The following is a 19,983-nucleotide window of genomic DNA, read 5'->3' as shown; positions in this document are numbered from 1 at the left end:
CCATGAGATCAACTCCGCCCATTGATTTGTTGTAAACCCCGATAAGAGTAAGCTGTTGTAACATTAGTTCTTCCACTGGTGAAAGAAATATCTGTACCATGGGATGTGTGCCGGCAGGAACATTGTTTTTAAGGATGATAAAGGAGGATAAAGTGCTTCGGGCAGTGTTAATGCAGCTATAGCTCATTCCTTGATCAAAGAGATCCTGCAAAAAATCTAGGACTAATTGCAGAGTTTGATGAAGGGGATGCGCAACTCGTTTATCAGCATAAATTTGCCATCTGTTGAGGAAAACTTGGTACAGTTTTTGTGTCCCTGTTCTCCAAGACTTGAGTATTGTTGCTTGTGCTGGTGGTGAAATGCCTTTACTTGCGAGGGATTGCCGGATAAGCGACAAGCCATCAGTCATAGCTTTTCCTCGAGTGGGTGTTCTTTTGTCTGATTGAATGGTAGGCTCACATTGCTCTTCTGCCTGGGCAAGAGGATGGGCTGGTGAGTCAGTAACCTTGTCAGTGTTGGATACCATGATTTAGTTGGCCAATCTGGCACAATTAAGATTGCTTGTGCCTGGGCCATTTCCAATTTTTGAAGAACTTGTGGTATAACACTAAAAGGTGGAAAGGCATAAAAGAAAAGGTTAAGCCAGTCTATGGTAAAGGCATCAATTCCCCAAGCATAGGCGTCTGCATGCCATGAAACATGGCATAATTTGGTAGTTTAATCTAGAAGCAAACATGTCAACCTCTGGAGTACCGAGCTGTGATGTAATTTCAATAAATAATCCAGCATCCAGTTTCCATTCTTTGGAATCGTCAAACACTCTGGATGCTTTGTCTGCCACTACATTAAATTCTCCTGGAATGTGACTAGCAGTGAGCCAGATATTCTTGGCCCTACACCAGTCCCATATATCCATGGCCCTGTTATTGCATAAAGGGGAGTGAGAACCCCCCATGTGATTGATATATGCAACAGCAGTTGTATTATCAGTCAGAACTTTGATGTGTGTGGATGACAAATCCCTACACAGGGATTGCAGTCCAAATAATACTGCTTGTAGTTCAAGATAATTTATGCATTGGTCCCTTTCTGGGGTTGCCCATTCACCTCCAGTTGTGTGATCATTCAAGCTTCCACCCCAACCCTTATTGGAGGCCATCAGTGTATAAAATGTGTTGAATTTGGCCATGGTCCAGGTATTTTTTGGACTTGTAGGAACTGTTTATCCACCAGGGTATATCTGCCCTAGCCAAAGCAGATAACTCCATGGGTGAATAAAAATCCCCACAGCTTGCCTTGAGGGCTGCTGTTTTGTCTCGATCCAGTGCTCGATAAAATAAGGGCCCATATTCCACCCCGGGAAAACTGGCCACAATCATCCCAATGAGTTTAGTTACCTCACGTATGATAGGAGACTTATCCTTTACTACCCCCCTAGCAACTGCACAGATTTTGTTGTGTTTCTCCTTAGAGATAAAAATAGTCATATCCATTGAATTCAACACAAAGCCTAAGTCGTGTAGGACCTGTGTGGGCTGGGTCACAGATTTCTCCTTGTGAGGCAGAAACCCCAGACTTTGAAAGCAGTGCAATGTGCCATGCACATTCATGTCACACTCGGCAAGGGAATAGCCCATTAGAAATGAGTCATCAATGCATGCACTCAAAATGTGTCCTAAAGTCCTGAGCTTAGAGTAAACAGGCTTTAATATCTTGGTAAATAAGCATGGGGCTGATGAAAGTCCTTGGGCTAGGCATGTAAACTAGTACATATTGCCCTTCCATAAAAACTTAAATACTTTTGATGTTCCTTACGCACAGGTATAAGATAGTAAGCATCTTTAAGATAAATGGATGCCATGTAGCACCCAGGCCGCATAAGTATGCATGGACTCCATTTTAACATGATATGCAACAAAATTATTTAGCTCTTTCAGGTTCAGTATCATCATAAAAGAGCCATCTTTCTTAGGTCTAAGAAAGACATTAGAAATAAATTCCCCCTCTTCATGTTTGCTAGCAACAATAATACCTTTCATTAGAAATTTCTCTAATTGTAAATCAACATGTTCTGATGTTTACACCACATACCGCGGCTAAGTAATTCTCCAGCAAGTCCTGTGGTTGTGGAGTAAGCGATTCTCTCGGAATTACATTCAGTCTCTTATAGGAATAGCCCAAATCAGACTTTACACATCGACTTGGAAGGTGTAATTTTGCGGTAAACATATCTCATTCTCCACCAATGATTGTTGAATTTCTTTTGCATACATACTAGGTCATGCTTGCTTGCAGAAATCTATGTGTACACAAACATCGTCAGTTCTTCTATCTCTTTGTTGACCACAACTTTTAAGAGCTTCTGCACTCCCCCGAGTAACAAAATTGTTTATTATATTACTAACAATTTGGCGTTTAAGGTCTAGATTAAACCCTATCTGAGACAGGCTTTGGCCTTCATGCCAAAGAAATATTATTCTGTTCCTTACTTCTATTAGAAGAGCTTGCCCTTGTTTTGTAAAAGGATTTGAAGCCATGTACAGTACGAAGTCTTAAAGTTTGGAAATTCAGAAGTTTATTTTATATTTTGATATAGGTAATTGGAACCATATTGTAGCCAGTGCCGCATTAACTTTTTTTTGGGCCTCTGGGCACTTTTTGTCACTATGGGGCCCCTCTGGTCTCTAAGTCAGGTTTGCATGTGTGGAGTTAGGGAGGGGACATAATTCGCTATTCTAGTTGTCGTGTCAAATCAACATGTCCAGGTGTTTATTTCTGTTCGAATACATGTATCCATGTCGCGTTTCGTCTTGTTATTGTTATTGAGCACATCAAGCTTAAAGTGAGTGATATGATCTCAAAAATAGTTCACTAGGCTGAGAAAATGAGATTAATCATTACTGAACTTTTATTGAACTCAAAGACAACTTTAAGAAGTGCAAAATGTTAATCCACACATGCACTATAACAATTTCAATTTGAAGTACTGCATTTGTTTTAATTGTTTTTGACTTACAAGTCAGCAAAGTCTTAAACTAGGGTAGTGTGATTCAACTAATATTTCACCGTCTTCACTTGTCCACTAATACTGCGGTACTGGCTTTCTTACTTCATTTACATCTAATCTTCGTAAAACATCTACGTTAGCAGACATTAAACACAAGGAAACGAGTCTCTCTTGGGTCATCGTTGAGCGAAGAGGATTTTTTATGCGTTTTAAGGCAGAGAAGCATCTCTCCCCTGATGCAACGCTGCAAGGAAAGGTTAGAAACAATTAGCCATTTCCCAATCGAGAAGGGTACTGGGTCTAGTCACGAACTGCAAAGCATATGTGGATTGTGTTTGGAGGGACAGGAAATAAAAGTTTGAAATCATTTGTCCCCCCAAACAGTCCATAGATGCTTAGCGGTTCACGACTAGACCCAGTACCCTGCTCGATTGGGAAATGGCTAATCGCAGTGCGATCATGGTATTTGGAAAGGTTGCAGCAACACGTCCATTTCTAATCAGCTCTAGCAAAAAATTGAGCAGTTGGCTTCCTTTCTTCCTTGTCAGCATTTTCAGAATTCCTGTCGCATGATTCGCGATCTCTCTTGGCTAGAAAGCTTCTTAAGGGCTCCTGCGCAAATCTGAAAAACTGGATCATTTTGTTTACCATGTTGTCATCAAAGTGCATTGGATAAGCTTCTTGTAATGTGTTGCATTTTTCAATAATGTTGTCTTCCTCTTTTGGAAAAGACAAGAAGTCAAACCGTTCAGATAGAATCATTTCATCTTTAAAATCTTGGCATGTGCTATCAAAAAAGAATTTCGCATTTTCGAGGTACTTGCTTTGAACTTATTTCTGTTCCTGAGGTCACTGACAAACGACTGTAAACTGCTGATCAGATCAACCACACATGACAAGCTTATATCAATTTTCTGCAAGGAAAGATTGGTTTTATGGATTCTGTCAAGTAAATTGTACCAAAACAAAACCATAAAAGCAAATTCCAGTGAATCGATTTTCTTTGAAATTGAACCCGCTTCACTATGTGTAGTTGGTGTTTGCTCTTCATCAGACGCCAATTCCTGTAAGGGCGTCCTTGATAGCACCTTCATTTCACGTCATGACGTAGTATCTAGTTTGACGATCTGGTATTCGATAATTTCTTCACGACTAATCCTTTCTTGGCTAGTGTGCCTTTCAGAACTTCCCAGAGAGAAATCTGTAGATCTCTGCAACAATGCTAAAATACTCTACTGCTGCTGTGCAACTCTCAGCAGCTGACGCTCCTACCAAGTTTAGTGAGTGTGCAGCACATGGTGCTCATTATTTCATGTTTTATTCATTTCAAGTCTTCATTTTTAGCTTCCTTAGGCTTTGGTCAGCTGCTTGCTTTAATGAAATTGATGCACATACATACATACGTATACATACATACATATACATACATACATACAAACGTATACATACAAACGTATACATACAAACGTATACATACATTCATACATATCTATATATATATATATCTATATATATTATATATTATATATTACGTTTTACGTATTACATATTTCACATCACATATTACATATTTCATATTACATCTATCTACATCTACGTACATCTATCTACATCTATCTACATCTACATCTATCTGTCTATCTATCCATCTGTCTATCTATATGTCTATCTGTCTATCTATCTGTCTATCTATCTGTCTATCTATCTTTTAACAGTTTACTAGATTAACTCAAACAGTTGCGTAAAGCAATACTTGTTCGCTAGCCCGAGTGAAGTCGGTGCAGTATTATTCAGTTGTGGAGTTACTAAACACTCCATGTCTCTGCCGCGTTGAAAATACACACAAAATAGGCAATGCGAAAATTTCTACAAAAATTTGTACTTGTAACTGCAGGCTCGCTTTGGAGCCAGCGTGTTTTAGCTTTGTTGTGTTGAAAACAGTTTTCGTATGGCGAGGATGAAACTTTGTATCGCGATATTGCGAAGATATTCATAGTACGTCTTAACTATAACGATAATTAGAGTATAGCTCACAAAGAGAGGACATTCGGTGAGTTTTGCTATCATTTGGCTGTGTTTAACTCGCCTCTTAATACACTTTCTTAGCGTATACTCGACTTATACTTTCTATTATCTGTACTTATAGTTTTACGTCAAGTTATCGTATATAATAAAGAGTTCATGTGCAATCGTATGTGTGCACCTCTTATGCGATATCCCTAACTTGTCAGTTCAAGCAAACAATCTCGGCGACCGAGCTTTACACAATTAAAACTGCGAGAAATATACCGAAAACTGCGTGCCGGGAGTTACAGTACTGTTTATTTTTATTTTTCCCTCAAGCATTAAATTTTTTAATGAGAATAATTTACAATCATATTTTCCAACCTCACAATTTGTCTGGGATAATGAACCAATAGTGTTGTTTTGAAATAATGGGTCTTGTGTATAGCTTTGTGAAGCCCTCTAAATATTCTCTCATCAGGACTGCAAGGTAAGCAGCTAACTCTGTACTTGCTGTTGGGGCAAATAAGATCTCTTCAATTCTAAGTAGTAGCAGAAAATTTTCCCAGTGACTGTCATTTTTTGGAATCAGATCCTCAATCAACAGTGGAAGCATTCTTGCCAAGCACCACATTTGAGCAGCTTAAATGAATATAAAAATGAGTTGTGAGTTGTGCTTGATGTACCGACAACATAAAACCCAGTGACAAACAAAGTTACCTGTCTGGCTTATTGTTGCTGAGTTTGTATTTAGGACCTGTTGTTTCAAAGGACTAGGTCTATTCTTTCTATCAATCACTCCATATTCGAAGGTGTTGATTCTCTCATTCACAGTCTCAAGTGTGAAAATTTGGTCTTCTTGGACATATCTCTGTAAGAGCATTTTGACCTCCAAAGAAAGTACACCCTCAAGTCAAGTCCATCAACAACATGAAAGAATTCACACTGGTTCAATGCAGATGCTCGCTTAACACCATATGCAGTTGACATTGTTGCATCTTCACTGACAAATTCACAGTGTCTATTATGCCCCTCTTTTGTCCGTAACTGGAAATCGTCCTCATTAAACTGTCAAATGAATAAAAAAATACATTTGATTACTTTAAATTAATCACTCTGCAACACTTGTTAGGAGTAATAAACATAATTTACTTACATTTATTTGTACATCATTCTTTGTTGCCATACAAACACGACATATCCTAAGGCAATTGAACCTTTCATTGTAGCCTCCAATCATGCGTGCACCAAGGTTGTCAGTCGAGAAAGGTCCAATAGTCCCTCTAAAGGTTTGGTCAAAACCATCAACCTTTACCATGAAACCATACTCCTGAAATAATGAAATGTAGGATTGACTGACAATCTATTTTGTTTAATTTTGCATAAACATTCGCCTATGCTTTCTCTTAGAAATTGGTATCTAGCTAGTCCATGCTAATTATTATAAATATACTAAACCTAAATCCAATAGTGATCAAGTAACATATTGCTTGATAAGCTAGGTTACTTTGCATTCTTGCCATAAGACAGTGAGCAAATATACCAAGAATGCTTTATTGTCTTACTGTTTATGTTATATTATTATCAAATTTATATCAAAGCTATAACTGTGGGTTAAAAAACATTAGCACATGTTCTAGAATTATTAATGACCATAACTCATGCTGCTGTAATTTAATAATAGTTAATGAAACATACCGACTCAAGAGTTTTTATATCATTCATGAATGGTTGTAGTATCCTGTTTACGCCATATTTCTTCAAATGTTCAACCTTGCATAGTGTGAACAGGTTGATTAGATTAATAGAGGATCGATATTCTGCCCTTATATTGCCAAGTATGAAGTAAAAAGCACCTAAAATAGTCAATGTTAGGCATTGTGAGAAATCACTGTTAACTATTCATGATTCTCTATAATATAATATTATTTATAATATAATAGTATTAAATAGTGGAGTGGAACTGTGGAATTTGAGAATGTAGGAATATTCTAATTTTTAAGGAATAGTTTTTTAGGAAATTTAAAGATCTCGAGAAAATTCTAAATTCAGCCAGTTTTTAACTTTTGATCGTCTGAACTAGTAAATTGCACGCGTAACCAATACACAAAGCTATTGCAATTGAACCACGTTTTTTAAATCCAAAATATATGGAGGATTTTTTATACAGAAATTTACTTTCTAGCACAGGAAGTAATGGAAGTTTTCATTGCATACACGATACGACTACTGTTAGTACTGTATTCGAATTTTGCAAAGGCTTGGAATCGGCTGGAGTTTTACTTCAATATTTTAATTTGTAATTGTTTGTATCATTATCACATTATGGACAACAAATTGGATAATCAGTTAAACCCCGGTATGTAGTAATATTTGCTGTATTTTGGCAATGAAAATTATAAACAGTGGACACATAAATATTTATGATACCAAGGCAAGTGGTAGAGTAGATGAAGCCTTTGTATAATTGTATACATGAATAAATATATACACAGGGTTTTTAAATAAACCTTTCTCTCTTTGATTTTAGGAAGAGTACGTCATGAGCAAAGGCAGGAAAGAAGAAAAAGAAAACTTAAAGAGGAGGTATGGAATCTGTCCTTAAAGGGCAAATGCTCTAAAAGTAAGAGGAGAAAATCCTCAAAAAAAAGGAGAACACTGGAAATTTCACCCAGCATTAAACAAGAACAAGACAGCGGTGAGGAAACAGAAGTTGGTGAGCAGACAGAAGTTTGTGCCAACAAGAACTGTCCAGTCACTGACACTGACACTAATGAAGTTCCCCTTCTAAAACGGGAAAACTGTATTTATGGTGTTTTGCCCAAAGATTTTTGGGAATAAAATAGATATGCGAAACTAAATTAAGAAAAATTGTTACCTAATTTATGAACCTTTGTTCTTGAGCCCAGGGGATTTGTTACTTGAAATTCATCATAGTAGCCATGAATGATTAGAGCATTTTTCACAACTCCAAACAGCTGATGATTTTTGAGATATTCCCCATCACAGAAGTCTCTTATATTACCATCAGCACTAGTATGAGAGTTGCATACCTTTAGAAAATAATTGAATTGTCATGATTAGATTGATAGTTCAATACCTTATTGCACATGTTATATTTCAGGAGATCTTTCCCTTGTGAGCAAAAGTTTTCTGGTTAACCTAATCAGAGAAGGGGACTTTACAACATTCCCACAGCTTCCATGTTTAAAGTGAAATATCACCATTGCACACCCTAATTAGGATTGACTTACCTAAATAACCAGCATTAATTGTTCAATTACTTTGAATGCTCAAATGGGAATATGGTAACTTATATACTACCATAGCAAGGTTGACAATGATATGTCTGCTAGCACCCATTAAACTAATTTTAAGTAAAGAAGAGAAGATACTTTACCTCGGCCAAAATATCAGGATGATTCAGGAGACTTTTCAATGTTTCTAAGATTGGAATATACTGAAAAGTTTCTTTTTTCTGGAAATACTTCATCTGGCCATTTTTCATTGCAAAATGTCTGCCTCGTACCCAGGCGCTTATTTAAAATTAGGCTTTTTAATATATTAAGCTTAAATGAAATACTTAGCAAAGCGTAAAGCGCGAAGGTGTTCATGGGAAGATTGCGCCCTGGGGAGCGCCTGGCAGATCTTGTTCGATTTCTTGCAATAAAAGTCGATTTCTTGCAAATCATCTAAATTCACGTCGTTTCGCAACTTTTTCCGCTTTTATTCGCTTTTATTCACAAAATAATATCTCCTTCATTACAATAAACATTCATTCGCCATGTGAGAAGTGGTAAATATTTTTATCTGATGCCCTGAAGCAGCAATATGTCATCATTTGAAGAGGTCGACAATGTTTTGGATAGATTAAATCTTCAAGGTATGAAAAATTCGACAAGCTGCTGGATTGTTGTGATATACAGCACCTTTTATTAACCTTCTATGTCTACATTTTCACCTCTCTGATTATTTTTAATGATCCACAGACGAACCAAGAGCTGCTCGTCGATCAGCACGACGTATTGCATGCAATTTTCAACGACCCTCATCGCCGGATGCTTCACAAGGTCAAAGCTTAAAACACAACTTGACGCCAAAGTCGAAAAGTGCGGGCCTGCCAAAAAGTAAACGTACTCACGTTTCAAGTATGTATTCGTTCACCTATGTTCCTATGTTTTTAAGTAATAATGAATAAATGAATGTATGGTATGATACAGTATTTTCTGTTATTTATTGTTGTTGTCTAAATTATATAACATGTGGTCCATATGGAATGTTACACTATAGATTGTTTGAATAACTTTATGCTGATTTTTTAAGTTTTCTGCTTCCTTTACTACGTCATCCGCCATGACAGAATACAAGATCTGCCAGGCGCTCCCCAGGGCGCAATCTTCCCATGAACACCTTCGCGCTTTACGCTTTGCTAAGTACTTCATTTAAGCTTAATATATTAAAAAGCCTAATTTTAAATAAGCGCCTGGGTACGAGGCAGGCAAAATGTCCCTCTTGGTTCAGAACAATGCTTTTTGGCTGCTATATAATACAATATTCCTGACAATACAGAGCAGTTTCAAAACAAATATTAAAATAGGGATGTGTCAAAATGTCACTGTCAGTGTGGCCACACACCATAACTGGACAATCGAATGACAGCAGGAGCAGATCTAGACCAATGCAACAGATGCAAATGCATCGGTCAAAATTGTGACATCAAGGCTATTATATTTATACGAATACATTACACGAATCTTTTATCTTTTATACGCGTATAAAAATACTTTATATCGGCTTATATTTGCCTTATAACTAACCAGACCAACCCCACTTTTGCTTAAACAGGTTCAGAATGTTTAATCAGTTCAAACCAGCGATTTAAGTTCATATTTTATACACAATATATAGAACCACCAATCTTAAGTCTAAAACGGCCATCCAATGAAGTCAAAGAAGCAACACTTTTGAAGAAATTCAAAGTCGACATCTCAAATGTGGATTTGTTAGACATTGGAAGGTTTGTCTCTTCTGCAACTATTGATGACAACACTAAATTCAATTTAATTAACAACCACTGGAAACCTCCTCTTTCCTTCAATTTCCCATTCTCCCAATTTGGTTCATCACATAGAAAATTTAACCCTCAATGGCTTAATCGTTGGTCTTGGCTTTGTTATTCTATGTTATATGATGGAGTCTTTTGTCTTTCTTGCATTTTATTCGCCCACGAAACTGGGCATAATGGTTCGAAGTTAATCAATTTGTTGAAGGAACCCTTTACTAACTGGCAAAGTGCGGCAAGGAAGCTTGAAGATCATAATCAGTATTCGGTCATCCATCGTGATTCTATGTTGCGTTTAGCACGATTTAGAAGCATGATGCTGGGTGAAACTAAAGGCATAGATGAACAAGCTGATAATCTAAGAAGTGCACGTATTCAACACAACCGAGATATCCTAACTTCGATTGCGAAAACAGTTGTCTTGACAGGCCGGCAGAATCTTTCATTAAGAGGACATCGCGACGACTCGACGCATTACTCTTCTCCTAATCCTGGAAATTTCTAAGCTCTTTTAAATTTCAGGGTCGATTCTGGGGACACAAAGCTACAACAACACTTTGAAACAGCGAAGAAGAATGCTACTTACAGTTTAAAGATAATTCAAAATAAGCTTATAAAGATCTGTGGAGACCAAATCAAAGAAAAAATCGTGTCAGAAATTAAAGAAAGTAATTGTCCTATCTATTCTGTTCTGGGCGACGAGGCAACGGATTGTAGTAATACAGAGCAAATGCCAATTGTTTTGCAATATGTAGATTCCAACATAGAAATTAACGAGCGGTTCATTAAGTTCGTGGAATGCGACAGAGTGACTGGCGAAGCTTTGGCAGAAAATATTGAACGCACATTAGAAGAAGTGGGCTTACCTCTAGAAAATTGTCGTGGCCAAGGTTACGATGGTGCCAGTGCGATGTCAAGCCAGGTAAAGGGTGTTTCTAGTCACATTTTGAGCAAGAATCCAAAAGCCTTGTATTTCCATTGTTCCAGCCATCGATTGAATCTTGTCGCCAAAACATGCGAGCTTCCTTCAGTAAGAAATATGCTGGGGACTGCTCAGAAGATTTCCAGTTTTTTCAGTCCTTCTCCTCAACGCACGCAGTTCTTTAAGAAAAAAATAGCAGAGATTGGTTCTAAACGACAGAAGTTAAAATCTCCTTCAACTACACGCTGGGTTGAACGAATATCTTCTCTTGATGGAATGGTAGAATTATTTGAAGCGATCTTTCAAAGCTTGGAATATATGATGTTGAATATGAATGGGGATTTCAACAACTCCTCCAGTGATGCTAACATGTATTTCCGCTCCATAAAATCGTTTGAGTTTATTGTATTGCTTGTGGTAACATCCAATGTACTACATCACACTTTGTCTTTAACACTTGAATTGCAGCGAAGGAAAATCAACATTGTTGAGTCCCTGAAACAAATTAACCTTTTGAAAGCACTAGTGCAAGAATTACGTAACACCATCGACGATATTCACAACCAATATTATGATGAAGCTCTTGCATTGGCAAATAACGTTAACGTGAAAGAGAAGGTCCCTCGGATGTGTAAAGTCCAAACTGCTTGTGAGAATTATAATGCTTCCAACGGCCGTGATTACTACAGATTAAAATCATAGGAAGCCCAGACAAATGAGTTGAAGTTAATAAAAGTCCGTAAAACACTTGAGATATGTGTTAAAATTAATTAAAGTATGTTATATGCTACAAAACTACTGTTAGAACCATGTATGTAGCGTGCTCCAGAGGCGCTGCCATTTGACTATGCAACTAGTGATGTAACTTACTATATATTAGGAAGGATGGAAACTCTCGCCTCAATTTTCAACATGTTCACAAATTAAAACACAAATTACTATAGTAAAACGGCACGTCGACTGCTAAATGCCTACCCTAGGTTTAAGTTGAATAATCAAACTATACTTTCATCACAAAAATAATACTGAATTCAAAAGAAAGCGCTGGAAAAACGTACACAAACTTTGTAAATTTGCCGAAATTTTCGTGAATTCATGCGGGATGTAAGTACCTACCCAAAATGGTGGCGGCAGAAGAATCTGATTGGTCGAGAAAGGTAAACAAAGTATGATAAACCAATCTGATTGGTCGAGAAAGGTAAACAAAGAATGATCGACCAATCAGATTCTTTTGCCGCTGCCATTTTGGGTAGGTACTTACATCCCGCATGAATTCACGAAAATTTCGGCAAATTTACAAAGTTTGTGTACGTTTTTCCAGCGCTTTCTTTTGAATTCAGTATTATTTTTGTGATGAAAGTATAGTTTGATTATTCAACTTAAACCTAGGGTAGGCATTTAGCAGTCGACGTGCCGTTTTACTATAGTAATTTGTGTTTTAATTTGTGAACATGTTGAAAATTGAGGCGAGAGTTTCCATCCTTCCTAATATATAGTAAGTTACATCACTAGTTGCATAGTCAAATGGCAGCGCCTCTGGAGCACGCTACATACATGGTTCTAACAGTAGTTTTGTAGCATATAACATACTTTAATTAATTTTAACACATATCTCAAGTGTTTTACGGACTTTTATTAACTTCAACTCATTTGTCTGGGCTTCCTATGATTAAAATTAACCATTCCTCTTCTTGACCACCTTATTGAACAGATTGAGTATCGGTTTCCATCTGAAATGTCTAATCTTTACAGTGGGTTCTACATCATTCCCAGCATTTTTCTCAATTGCAAAGGTGTTGATTGGAAGGAGTTCATGAAGTTTGCATCCGCTTATATTGATGATATGCCCAACTATCACTCGATTCATGCAGAATTGGGATTATGGGAGACTAGTTGGAAAAAAGGCTTCGAAGATGTTGTGCATGACTCGGTTGCAGAAACTCTACGTCATTGTAACAAACTTGCCTACCCAAATATTTTTACAGCCCACAAGATACTCGCTGTTTTGCCAGTTACTACATGCGAATGTGAACGATCTGTCTCTGCTCTTCGCCGCATGAAAACGTGGTTGCGAAACACGATGACCACTGAACAATTGAATGGACTTGCACAGATGCATAAACGACGATATTCCTATTAATCTTGAAGAAGTGATTAATTCATTTGCCAGACAAAACCCAACGAGAATGCAATTCCTCGACATCCTGGATGACCAAGAAGAAAAAGGAAAGAATGTAAGTAATCAACGAAAAACTGTTCCATGATCCTTTACCTTTGAACATTACTAAAGATCCATTGTGTTATCTGTCGCTGTTGGAAGATCCTTTGCCTTTGAACATTTTACTAAAGATTTACTCTGTTATCTGCCGCTGTTAGAAGATCCATTGCCTAATTTCCTTTGAACATTTTACTAAAGATTTACTCTGTTATCTGCCGCTGTTAGAAGATCTATTGCCTAATTTCCTTTGAACATTTTACTAAAGATTTACTCTGTTATCTGCCGCTGTTGGATGATCCTTTGCCTTTGAACATTTTACTAAAGATTTACTTTATTATCTGCTGCTGTTGGAAGATCCTTTGCCTTTGAACATTTTACTAAAGATTTACTTTATTATCTGCCGCTGTTGGAAGATCCTTTGCCTAATTGCCTTTGAACATTTTACTAAAGATTTACTTTATTATCTGCCGCTGTTGGAAGATCCTTTGCCTTTGAACATTTTACTAAAGATTTACTCTGTTATCTGCCGCTGTTGGAAGATCCTTTGCCTTTGAACATTTTACTAAAGATTTACTGTTATCTGCCGCTGCTGGAAGATCCTTTGCCTTTGAACATTTTACTAAAGATTTACTCTGTTATCTGCTGCTGTTGGAAGATCCTTTGCCTTTGAACATTTTACTAAACATTTACTCTGTTATCTGCCGCTGTTGGAAGATCCTTTGCCTTTGAACATTTTACTAAAGATTTACTGTTATCTGCCGCTGTTGGAAGATCCTTTGCCTTTGAACATTTTACTAAAGATTTACTCTGTTATCTGCCGCTGTTGGGAGATCCTTTGCCTTTGAACATTTTACTAAAGATTTACTGTTATCTGCCGCTGTTGGAAGATCCTTTGCCTTTGAACATTTTACTAAAGATTTACTCTGTTATCTGCCGCTTTTGGGAGATCCTTTGCCTTTGAACATTTTACTAAAGATTTACTCTGTTATCTGCCGCTGTTGGAAGATCCTTTGCCTTTGAACGTTTTACTAAAGATTTACTGTTATCTGCCGCTGTTGGAAGATCCTTTGCCTTTGAACATTTTACTAAAAATTTACTCTGTTATCTGCCGCTGTTGGAAGATCCTTTGCCTTTGAACATTTACTAAAGATTTACTCTGTTATCTGCCGCTGTTGGAAGATCCTTTGCCTTTGAACATTTTACTAAAGATTTACTCTGTTATCTGCCGCTGTTGGAAGATCCTTTGCCTTTGAACATTTTACTAAAGATTTACTGTTATCTGCCGCTGCTGGAAGATCCTTTGCCTTTGAACATTTTACTAAAGATTTACTCTGTTATCTGCTGCTGTTGGAAGATCCTTTGCCTTTGAACATTTTACTAAACATTTACTCTGTTATCTGCCGCTGTTGGAAGATCCTTTGCCTTTGAACATTTTACTAAACATTTACTTTGTTATCTGCCGCTGTTGGAAGATCCTTTGCCTTTGAACATTTTACTAAAGATTTACTGTTATCTGCCGCTGTTGGAAGATCCTTTGCCTCTGAACATTTTACTAAAGATTTACTCTGTTATCTGCCGCTGTTGGGAGATCCTTTGCCTTTGAACATTTTACTAAAGATTTACTGTTATCTGCCGCTGTTGGAAGATCCTTTGCCTTTGAACATTTTACTAAAGATTTACTCTGTTATCTGCCGCTGTTGGAAGATCCTTTGCCTTTGAACATTTTACTAAAGATTTACTGTTATCTGCCGCTGTTGGAAGATCCTTTGCCTCTGAACATTTTACTAAAAATTTACTCTGTTATCTGCCGCTGTTGGAAGATCCTTTGCCTTTGAACATTTACTAAAGATTTACTCTGTTATCTGCCGCTGTTGGAAGATCCTTTGCCTTTGAACATTTTACTAAAGATTTTTTACTAAAGATTTACTCTGTTATCTGCCGCTGTTGGGAGATCCTTTGCCTTTGAACATTTTACTAAAGATTTACTCTTTTATCTGCCGCTGTTGGGAGATCCTTTGCCTTTGAGCATTTTACTAAAGATTTACTCTGTTATCTGCCGCTGTTGGAAGATCCTTTGCCTTTGAACATTTTACTAAAGATTTACTCTTTTATCTGCCGCTGTTGGGAGATCCTTTGCCTATGAGCATTTTACTAAAGATTTACTCTGTTATCTGCCGCTGTTGGAAGATCCTTTGCCTTTGAACATTTTACTAAAGATTTACTGTTATCTGTATTATGAAGTTCGACACTTTCGCACCGTAAATTCTCGTATTAGATAACAATAAACAAATCTTTAATAAACAATAACCATTTACCAAATATTTACAAAATATAAATCGTAAACTTCCCTCGATAACTCGTAAACTTCTCTGGATAACTCGTAAATTCGATACATACAACCGGCTACAAAAGCTATTTATCTCGCAGTAAAAGTACAATTCTTGTATGTAAAAAACCCACAAACCGGAAGTATCAAGACTTCCACGAACTGTTCACGTGTTCATTAACAAACATACTTCAATGTAAATCTAATCTTTAGCACACTCCCCCAAAGTTTACTAACTCAGTTATAAACTTTAAACGATAATTATCAATATGCAAGTCTCCTAATCAACTCTCCTGTTACTGCCGCTGTTCGCCTTGGTCTTCCACCTTCTGTTACTGGATCAGGAAGACTTTTATCTTCACTCGCTGATTCGACTGGCGTTTTCTTCTCATTTACCATTCTTCTTTAGTTGTGGTCGATTTTGAAGACACTTCGATTAGCACCAGATGCTGAACAGCTCTTCTCGTTGTATATACTTTACCGTTCTCGCCACTGATTTTCACTTTCGCTGCTCGTACCCTTTCCGTCCGCTCCTGGAATCAACTCTTCAACTCCCGCTAATCGCCAAAACGCTCTTGGTGTTGAATCTTTTTTCACTATTATGATATCTCCATCTTCAATTTCTCTTGACCTTGAGTTCTTTGATTTGACGCTCGACTGTTCCCTTAAACTTGTTAAATACTCTCGTCTCCACTGAGCCGTTAACTGTTGTAGCAATGTCCTGTGATAACGAATTAGTTTCGTAAGTGATCGATTGGTGCTCACTACTTTGTGGTGGGAACTATTGGGTTGAGTGGTTATTCTTCGTCCATAGACGAGGTCAGAGGGAGTTAAGGGTTGTGATATAGAATATCGTCTCCATAAACATACATTATCGGTCTTGAATTAATTAATGCTTCTATCTCGATAAGTATTGTTTGAAGCTCGTCAACAGAGAGTGTTGATTTTCCAATAACCTTCTTAAGGGTCGTTTTACGCTACGCACTAATCGTTCCCAAAATCCGCCCCATCAGGGGGCTCGCTCCACGATAAAATTCCAAGTAATGCGTTTTTCAGCCAGAAACTGCTGAACGTCTTGCAAACGAACAATTCTTTGGATTTCTTTATCTGCCGCCTTGAAGGTCGCGTTGTCAAATAGTAAAGTTGCTGGTAGACCACGCCTGCTCGAAAATCGTCGAAACACTAACAGGCTGGAACACCAACACCTCGAGTTAGTTCTAGATGCACAGCTCTAGTCGATGCACAGGTAAATAACAACACGTAGTATTTCTCGCCATTTTTGTAAAGCGGACCCGCGAAGTCCAGACCCGTGTGCATAAAGGGAGGATTGTCAACCACTCGAACTTCGGGTAAATCAGGCGTTGGTTGTGTCTTGAACGGAGCACCTTCGTATCTTGCGCAAACTAAACATTTCTTTAAAACTCTCTTTACGCTCTCTCTTCCTCGAAGAATCCAGAAACGTTCTTGAACTGTGGTCAAGGTGGATCGCACGCCGTCATGCTGTACACTCTTATGTATATTCTCGATTAACAATTCCACGAAATAATTCTTCGACGGCAAGAATACCGGAGTCTTGCAGTTGGCCGGTAAAGGTGAATTGTTGATACGTCCCTTACAACGAATGATGCCCTTTTCATCGCAAAAAAAAGACCAAACTGGATCATATAAATAGTGTTCGATTCTTGGTTCAAGTTTGTTGTCAAAACTTTGTACTCCATAGGAAACGATTCGCGCTGCACCGCTTTAATCCACAGAGTTTCAGCTTCATTCACCTCCTTAGCTGTAAGTCCATCTGTTGTTGTTTCTTTATTAACGCCTTGATTCTTTGCATTTCGCAAGAACCGCAAAACATACGCTGTTGCTTGTAATAACCTCGATAATTTACTGAATCGTGTAATGTCCATTACATTCGCTATACAGTGGTTTTCCGAAATCGCTTCATTTGTCGCCAAGGTGTTCTTGTGCTGTCATATCGCTTGGCCATGTCGCCGGGGAATGGTGGAGAAAGTCCGGACCTCTCCACCAAGTTTCGCTAGTCGCTAATTCTTTCGCTTCGAGCCTACGAGCTGGAAGATCAGCGGGATTTTCTGTTCCAGGGCAAAACCGCCACGAATCCTTAAGAGTTAAACTACGAATCTCTGCGACTCTGTTTCGAATATACTGTTTCCAACAACGATCGTTCTTGATCCAACACAACGCCACCGTTGAATCCACCCAGTAAGTGGTATCGACTTCTCCTATGATATCTCTTATCTTCCTAGTTGATCGTGCTAGGATCAGCGCTCCTATCAACTCCAATCGCAGAATACTTTGCTGCTTAGTTGGAGCAACTCGGGTTTTCGCTGTGACCAAGGTAATTTGTACTCGACCATCACTGTAAATGGACCTGAAATACATTACAGCAGCATACGCATTCTTCGACGCGTCACTAAAACCATGCAGCTCTACCGTAATCGTATTTGTGTCCTTGCAGAAATAATATCCAGGAATTCGAATTGAATTCAATTGAATAATCTCACTTCGTAAAGCTAAAAACTTCAGTTTCCGTTCGCCGACTAATTCCTGATCCCAATCTACTTTATCAAAACAAGCAATTTGAAACAGTATCTTCAACGTCACTGTAAACGGAGAGATCAAACGTAGCGGATCAAAGATCTTGGCGACCAGAGATAACAACGAACGCTTAGTGATAGGTAGCGAATTTGCATAATTTTGCAACTCAACGAAATCAAAGAAAATCGTGTCCGTGCTAGTATTCCAACGAACTCCTGGTAATTTCACGATGTTACTTGACATAGCTGTTCCTTGACTTGTCGTCGACTTCGCATAAGACTCATCGTCTTCCCGAGAAACTACATGCTCTGTTTCCCGCTTTGACTCGACTTGCTCGATTTTTTCTAAAACCTCCGAGGAACTAGAACTCCACTTCTTCAAGTTGAACCCGCCCTTCGCCATGATCTCCTTTGATCTTTCGTAAATTTTAAACGCCTTCGAAACGCTACTCTCCCCCGTTAATAAATCATCCGCATAAAACGCTTTCGAGAGCAACTCTGCCATTTCTGGTTCGCTTTTCTTGAAAGAGTCGAGATGATACTGTATTACAGAACCAAGAATCGAGGGGGATGGTCTCAGAGCAAACATCAAACAACTGAAACGAAGGACTACAGTTGTGGGTTCATCATCGAAGGGGTCGTCAAACCACAAGAAACGTAACATGTTTTTGTGCTCGGTTTTAAAACCAACCATGAGAAAGGACTTCTCTATATCCTTCGTAATTGCGATGGAGTTTGAACGAAACCTTACGAGCATATCAAAAATATGAGGGATATTGTTTGGGCCGTTTTTTAGACAGTCGTTTAAGGAAAGTTCCTGTGTTCCCGATTTTGCGGACCCGTCATAAACTATCCGAACTTTCGTCGTACTTACGTCGTTCTTACGTAATTTGCGGTATAAGGACAACAAACGGTTGTTACACGATTCAAAATTTTCAGGAAGAGGTAAACGATCACGTTTCCACGGTAAACTTACTTCGTAACGCTGTCCATTAAATTCTATGTCCGGACAAAACTCGCTTGAGATTAAATGTGGGTCATCAACTGCTTCGTCGCAAATCCCAATCGCTTCTACGTCCCAGAAACGTTTGAGTTCATGCGTAATCTCGTCAGGTATTTCGTTTGGGTAATCCAATTCACTCCCCCCCTGACAACCTCGATTTGGTTGCCCACGGATGGAGGTTCAGTTGGACCCGACAAAACCCAACCAAATTTGCTCTCAATTGCTAGGGGACCACTTTCCCCACGAATAACTTCGCCTGTGATAATGTCCCAGTAATAATCAGACCCAATCAAAACATCGATACCTTCTTGGTCGTTAGTCGTACAATCAGCCAACTCTAAGTCATGCAAGTGTGGAAATTCAGATATATCAAGGTTTGTCCCTAATGGTGTGCAAATGACAGGAAAACTTAAGGCTGAAATCGGAAAACACTGTCCGTCACGATTCTTGAACTCGAGCGAAAACTCTTGACATTTCTGTGTCTTGTATTTGTTATTACCGAAAGTGTTTAATCGTAAAGTCTCACGTTTCCCTGGGTTTAAATCTAGCTTAGCTTGTAAACTGTCCGTAATATAGGACCTTTGACTGCCATTTTCAAAGAGAATCCTCACAGGTGTTGATCGCGAACCATTTTCATTTATTGCAGTTGTACATGCAGTTTGTAACAAAACGTACCTTTTATTCGTGCTCGGTGCAGCAGCCATTGTGGTACTTTCGGTTTCATCCGAATTCTGATCCTCTGGTTTCGGGAGCTTAGACTCGTGCCCTTTGCCGCAAATCGACTGGTGATGCGATCCATTACAATGCCGACAGTTTCTGGGGCTCCTACAATCTCTAACGTGGTGCCCCTTGTAGAGACACCTAAAACATTGAGCAGAATTCTTCAAAA

The 19,983-nt window shown here is 38.3% G+C and overlaps 1 protein-coding gene across 1 annotated transcript; it reads right to left on the bottom strand.

Moving 5' to 3' along the window:
* Positions 1-17,477: 17,477 nt before the first annotated feature.
* LOC114538580 lies at positions 17,478-18,596 on the bottom strand. Its single transcript, XM_028559714.1, has one exon. The coding sequence runs from the start codon at positions 18,594-18,596 to the stop codon at positions 17,478-17,480; it is 1,119 nt and encodes a 372-aa protein (XP_028415515.1).
* Positions 18,597-19,983: the final 1,387 nt, after the last annotated feature.

The sequence above is a fragment of the Dendronephthya gigantea genome, unplaced genomic scaffold (assembly GCF_004324835.1).
Source record: "Dendronephthya gigantea isolate DGI-Jeju-01 unplaced genomic scaffold, DenGig_1.0 000188F, whole genome shotgun sequence".
Lineage (NCBI taxonomy): Eukaryota > Metazoa > Cnidaria > Anthozoa > Malacalcyonacea > Nephtheidae > Dendronephthya > Dendronephthya gigantea.
The sequence above is the reverse complement of the archived record's forward strand: the minus strand, read 5'-3'. Positions and strand labels throughout refer to the sequence as shown.

Bases quoted from the DNA above. Each gene is read 5' to 3' on its own strand.
- LOC114538580 (XM_028559714.1), bottom strand. From the start codon at position 18,596: ATGGCAGAGTTGCTCTCGAAAGCGTTTTATGCGGATGATTTATTAACG.